Raw genomic sequence first — 6,962 nt, forward strand, 5'->3', positions numbered from 1 at the left:
CGAGTTAAATTTGAATGTAAATTATGTGCTCTATTTTTGTATTAGAAATCGTACATATACTCCGAAACAGGTAACTATTACTCCTACGAGTTTAGAAGACACTTAGACGTACCGTCATAACCAACATCTGATTCGCGTTTTACCCACAAATGTAAGATTTTCGGGCACGAATATGAATTAATCAGGATCCTAAGCGGATATACATAAGGTGGAAAAAATCAAAAATAAATTGGTGTTTAATTTAGATACCATCAGAATTTAAATGCTATAATTAATCAAAGTTCAAGTGATATATATATAACACGATGCTATATCAATTTTCTCGTAGCTTAAAAATCAAAATTGAAATAGAAAATAAATTATTTGTAACTTAATTCTGAAATGGGCGCAATATCCTAATTCCGCCCTTTTATATATAGAACGAAGAAGCAACTTTACAACAACTTAAACTACTACAAATTTGGCCTCTAATTCAATTTTCAGCCAATTTTCTCTTCTTTAGAGTTACATTTTCTACAAATGACAACGAAAAAGAAGATGATGAAATTTCCGGCGAAAGGCAACGCCGCCTCGGAGCCACTCTAACCGGCTCGGATATATTCGAGCCGATTAAGTGAGGGAAGTTGAGCCGAGCCTTAGAGCCACGGATCTTATAAGCGGCTTGGTCATAAGCCAATGCTGCATCTTCTGGCGTCTCGTAAGTTCCCAGCCAAAGCCTGGCGCCTTTCCTATCCGGGTTTCTTATCTCCGCCGCAAACTTACCCCACGGCCTCCGCCTAACACCTCTGTACCGGTTCCAATCCTGAGGTGCGTGCACACCACGCGCCACCACATGCTTCTCCTTTGTTTCCTCCTTGTGCTCCAACTTATCGACTCGTTCCCACGAGCTATTGATACTAGTTAACATATCGCCCCAGCTAATTTCTTCTGTTGGAGAGCTACCAAAACTCGAGTTCGGGATATTAATAATTTCTGCATTACTAAAATATTGATCGAACGTGGAAAATATTTGTGAAAAATCAGTATCGTTTAGAAGATGGAATTTGATATTTTCAAGAACGGAGAGATCAGAATCTGAGATGTTTGTTTGTTGGTACAACTTTTTTGAGTTTTTAGGAATTTTTTGTTTTGCTACAATGAAGAACTTTAGAGCTCAGTAATGTGAATGAATGATAAGGTTTGCATTTGCATTTTATATAGAGCAACCACTCTGTCCACTATTTTAATTATGACCACCAAAGGATATGGTGCAGTGGATGAGACTGCTTCTCCCTTAACCAGAGGTCTCAAGTTCGAGCCCTGGGTATGAAAAAATCCTTGGTAGGGAGCGCTTCCCCCCCGAAAGGGGCCCTACGCGACGCGAATCCGGATATAGTCGGGCTCCAATACGGGTACCGGACACCGGGTGGGCGACCAAAAAAAACTATTTTAATTATGTAGATAGAATAATACTATTTGTTTAATCGAACACATGGTCTTTTTCTTTAATTATAAGGAGTGTAACTTATAGGAATTTCTTGGAAGCTACAAGCCAATCACTCAAGAGTAGTTATTTTGAACATGTGCAAAAAGTGCTCCATTATTTTTTTTTAGCAATAACTTTTTTATTCTTCTTTTTATGATTGATTAAATTTTACTCTAGGAATAGACAACGAGGCATCGTTTGTTTAGTATAAAAGAGTATAAATTACGAACACCTATACACATTTGGTAGGAAATATTACTTGTTTAATATTATTTTATTCTAACATCTTTCAGAAACTAAATTAGCTAAAACCAAAAGGCTTTCAGTTGGTAATATTATGCTTTTCCGATTCACAGTTGCTTAGAAAATGAATTCTTTTTCTCCAAACAATTGACATTAATGTATTTAGTGGGATAACCAATAACCATGCATGTTCAATATGGTAACTTATTTAAGTAAGACTTGAAGATTTTGATTCGAAACAAATCATAGAACTATTCTTATTCTTAGGGAAAAGTCAATTTGAAAAATTGAAAGCCAAAAGATTTTGACATGTGATGATTTGAAATAAATAAAAAAAAATTGTAAAGCTTTTATTTAAGAATAATTGGGCTCCCTACTTTTCAATTTTATAGCTCATATTTCAATTTACAACCAACTAGCCCAAAATTAATAGGCTAAAATTCAACATCCAACTCCAATAGGTTGTAGAAATTATTATTTAATTTTAAAAAAAGATTGCTCAAACTTTTAAGTTAATTTTCGAATCAGTAACTGTGACTCAAATATTAGTTCAACAAACCAATCCATTTGGGTGGTGAAAATTAGATTTTTAACAAGCTTAAATATGTGAATTTAAATTCCGAATTTGATTTCGTGAGAAATTTGGAGTGGGTGTTATTTAGACTTGTTAGAAATAGTATAAGGAGGTTGTATATATAAAAATTGAAGTCATTTAATGGAGATTTGGACCGGAACAAGAATTGCAATTGAAAATCGTGGTAAGAAGTTCGTCTACAGACGCTTGTATAAAGGTGTATTAAAGTGTATAATAGTGTATAAGATGTGTTTATACACTCATATACACTATTATACAGGATTATACATAATTATACAAATAGCTGACTTCGTCTTCTTCCTTGCGTCTTTTCTGAAATTTAACTTAAATCTTGCTCAAATCTACTCCAAATCACTTCAAATTTAAATTTTGAACTCCTTTTGATATTTTCAATCAATTGGAATAACACCCGATTCAAACAATTGACAAACTCAAAAAATCCTATTTTCGAAAGCGAAACTTTGAATGACCTTCAATGGTGGATTTCTACTCTTCAATTTTCTTACATTACAACCACGTGACATAGGAGGAGAAGCAATAATGGCGGACGGTCCCTTGAAGCATATGTAGAAGATGTGAGAAGAAGAGAGAGTGAAAGCAATAGTTATGAGAACACAGATTTAACTCCATAGCTTTTAGAAACAATGGTTGTAAGAACACAAATTTTAAATTTGCTAGTGCTTTCAAAACATGTACAATATGGACTAGATCATGTAAAATTTAAAAACACGGGTCATTTTTTGTTATGGTGTGAAGTCGCATGTATTTTCTTGTAATTCTTTCTTTATTTACAACAACAACAACAACAACAACCCAGTGAAATCCCACTAGTGGGGTCTGGGGGAGGATAGTGTGTACGCAGACCTTACCCCTACCCCGAAGGAGTAAAGAGGCTATTTTCGAAAGACCCTCGGCTCAAGAAGACAAAAGGAGACAATATCAGTAACACCACAAAAATAATATGAAAAATATGAACAACATGAAATCAAGAAGAAAAATACAAGCAAAAGCGAAATAGTATCCCTACCAAACTAGTCTCACAAAGTTATGACATAAGGCAAGACTCAACTACCTCCTAACCTACAATCCTAATACTCGACCTCCACATTTTCTTATCAAGTGTCATGTCCTCGGAAATCTGAAGCCTCTTTCTTTATTTAAAGAGGAATAAATTGAACTTGGTCCCTGTTTTATATGTTAACTTCAATTTTAGACCCTATTGTTTAACCAGCACACATAGAAGTTCCATTTGTTGGAAATCAATTGCTAGAATCTAACGAGTTGATTTTTCCCCTTTTCAGTGCTTTACTGAAATAGAGAAAGGTAGAGTATCTTTCAAATAAATATATGCGAAGTTTGAGAATACAAATTAAAAGTTAACAAAAAAGTAGAAGAAAATGTTAGACAGTGAATGAATAGTCCCCAAAAACAAAAAATTCCAACCGTCCAAACGGATCAGAAGTCATAGTTACATTCGTCTTCATTTTCTTTACTTAACCATAACGTGTATTTGGAGTCGCGCAAAAAAATTAAAGTCAATAAAAAGGAGATCGGTCAAAGTCATCTGTAGTAAAATGAATGAAACATCTATTTTATATATCCTCCGTACTTATAAAGATACTTATCTGCTGACTGCTGCTACCACATCATAGTCGAAGAACGATAGTACTAATAAATGTACGAGTGATTTTTTTTGTGCATTAGTTGTGTGAGGCCTCTTTTTATCTCATATATTTGTGGATCTATATCTTACACATTTGGGTCTACAAAAATTCTTGGACCACACAGTTGTGAGACAAAAAAGAGACCTCACACTAGGCACAAAATAAAATTTTTCTAAATGTACTATTAAAATGAATAAAGAAACGCCTGCTGATTTGGGCTACCTTGGAAAATTTTATTTTGTGTCATACAACTGACACTAGTTGTATGAGGCATCCTTTTTGTCTCACAGTTTTGTGGACTCAGATTTTTGTGGACCCAGAAGTGTAAGATTGGGGTCCGCAAATTTATGAGACAAAAAGGAGTCTCACACAACTAATGTCAGTTGTGTGAGGCACACAATAAAACTACCCGACTACCTTTGGATCAAACCTTTTGGCATAATACTTAACCGATAATCTTCTACCTTTGGAACTTGGAAATTCTTTTCCTTTTCAGGCTTTCTGTGATGCTGTGTACTGCAAGTTGTATAATAACATGTCAGGGTTGAGTCCGGAATCAAAATGTGGTTCCTTTGAACTCAAAGTACACAAATAGGTGGAAAAAAAAAGTTATATTTTTATGTATACGCCACAATACCTGGCGCTATACATTAACAGTAACTGCACCGTTAATGTATAGCGCCAGGTATTGTGGCGCTATACTGCAAAAGCTGACAGGGCGCAAGTATAATGCCATAATACCTGGCGCTATACTCTGTTTTTCTGGCCCCACCAATAATTTCTGAGTTCAATAATTCAAAAGCTATAGTGCCAACTAGTTTGGCGCTATATATATATATAAAATAAAAAAAAAAAAAAAAACTTCCCGGCTAGCCATTTCCTATATAAAGAGGTTAGAATCATATAGAAATTCATTCAAAAAAATTTTAACTCTTGTTGAAACGTCTATTGTTGTTAAATTCTCCAGCAGTTTTTCATTATGTCTGAAGAGCGTAGGATAAGAGTTTCATTATATTGGGGGGGTGAGGTTGTGATGGAGAATAACTCCGTGGGCTACAGTTTACCTGCTAAGTGTCATGTTAAATTGCCACTTACAATGGAGTACGATACATTTATATCGTTGTTATGCAAAAAAATGAGTGTGAGGAAACGTTCAGTGATACTTAAAGTAACCGGAAGATATCCGTATTCCGTCACTCCTCAAGGGGTTGCTTTTTACTCGGAGTTTAACATCGACGATGATGAAACTTTGAGTGATTTTCTGAGGACTCCGGACGAATGTTGAGAATTTCGTGTAACCACAATGTTGGAGATGTACGTGAAGGTCGAAGACGTTCCAAAAAACGAGGTTGTGCGTAGTAGAGATAACCTCCGGTCATCGGGTGGTTATTCTGGAGCAGTTTTTGCCGGACAGGTTCTGGATGAAAGAGTTTTCTTTGATTTAAACTTATCACTGCCGGTGAATGAACAGCGAGAAAATAATTTATACCCTGCTTTTCATAACTCACAAGACGAGTGGTAAACTTCAATTTTCATTTGTGTTAATTATGAATATTTTTGTTGTATTGAAATTGTATTAACACTCATATATTTAATAAGGGATACCGGCCGGATATGAATTTTACAAGTGGCCCATCCGGTAGTCATCACCTAATTGAAAACGTCCATCATGGAATTTCATCACATTACGACTTGTAAGTGAAGTGATATAGCCATATGGAAAGCATTTATTAATTCAGTAGCTTATATTTTTGTTGGTTGTGCAGTGAAAACGAACAAGTTGAACTCACTCAATTGCCCGAAAATGACGTATTACATCGGGATCTGGCAGATGCACAGAGTGAGGAACAGAACAGTGATTATGATAACAATGCGGATAAATCCGGAGACGAGACACCCTTTCCTCGTGAGGATGGTGATGCGCAGGATGAGGAGGAAGGACCTGATTTGAAGAGAGACCCCCCTAGACGAAGAGTGTATGAGTCTGAAGTGCCGTTTCATTCAAGAGAGATTCCTTACATTGATAACTTGCCAACCGTGCCGGATGTGGAAGCTCTCACAAGGGATTTTGATGAAATCCGGACGGCAATGTGGGATGAGTCTAGACCAACGATGCTTGCAAAGGGGATGCTTTTTCCTGATAAAGCGCGCCTAAGCAGGGCTTGTAAAATGCACAACGTAAAAGAGTGTCATGAGATGCAGGTATGGGAGTCAAGTCCGACGGTATACAAGGTTGTTTGCCGCAGGTGGTTTTGGCCATGTAATTGGATGTTGCGTGCGACCAAGAAGAAGACAGGTATGTGGAAAGTGGGTAAATACATTCCCACCCACACATGCGAAATGGACACATTCAACGGGAATCATTTCAACTTGGATATTGACTTGATTTCTCTTGTTCTTATTCCACACATCGAACAGTCCATATGATATAAAATCAAAGAGTGCATTACAGTAGTCCACCAGGAATATGGCCATACCATTACTAAAAGAAAGGCATTTCTCGGGCGCAAACGAGCGTTTGAAATAGTCTATGGTAACTAGGATAAGTCATTTGCAGATCTGCCTAGGTACATGGCTGCACTGCAGCATTTTAACCCCGGAATGGTTGTTGAGTGGAAGCTTGAGCGGAGTGCAGGTAAACCAGAATATATATTCAATTACGTGTTCTGGGCGTTTAAACCAGCAATCGATAGTTTTTCGCATTGTCGCCCCGTAATATCCATGACGCCACTCATGTCTATGGAAAGTACGATATCAAGCTGTTGATAGCCGTGCAGTAGATGCTAATGGACAGATATTTCCTCTAGCTTTTGCTATTTTGTGCCATGAAAGCCAAGAGACGTGGACGCTATTTTTGAACCATATAAAAGAGCACGTTGTCAAAACAGCGTTCCGGTATCTCTAATATCTGATCGGCACAGTGGTTATCTTAAGTTCTGTGGAGAACTTGCCTGCATGGCAAGAACCTTATATAATATATATATATATATATTAT

The 6,962-nt window shown here is 36.6% G+C and overlaps 1 protein-coding gene across 1 annotated transcript; it reads right to left on the reverse strand.

Moving 5' to 3' along the window:
• Window positions 375-6,702, reverse strand: LOC109234738 (ethylene-responsive transcription factor 1-like). Its single transcript, XM_019400804.1, has 3 exons — window positions 6,629-6,702; window positions 4,432-4,483; window positions 375-1,144 (listed from the first exon to the last, which is right to left on the reverse strand). The coding sequence occupies exons 1-3, from the start codon at window positions 6,700-6,702 to the stop codon at window positions 473-475; spliced, it is 798 nt and encodes a 265-aa protein (XP_019256349.1). The 3' UTR covers window positions 375-472.

The sequence above is a fragment of the Nicotiana attenuata genome, chromosome 1, assembly GCF_001879085.1.
Source record: "Nicotiana attenuata strain UT chromosome 1, NIATTr2, whole genome shotgun sequence".
Taxonomy (NCBI): Eukaryota; Viridiplantae; Streptophyta; class Magnoliopsida; order Solanales; family Solanaceae; genus Nicotiana; species Nicotiana attenuata.

Coding starts and splice junctions, on each gene's coding strand:
- LOC109234738 (XM_019400804.1), bottom strand. CDS start 6,702: ATGAGTGGCGTCATGGATATTACGGGGCGACAATGCGAAAAACTATCG. Junction 4,484..6,628: donor GGTTTAAACGCCCAGAACAC/GTAATTGAATAT, acceptor TACAACTTGCAG/TACACAGCATCACAGAAAGC. Junction 1,145..4,431: donor AGAATTTCCAAGTTCCAAAG/GTAGAAGATTAT, acceptor TGAGCTCTAAAG/TTCTTCATTGTAGCAAAACA.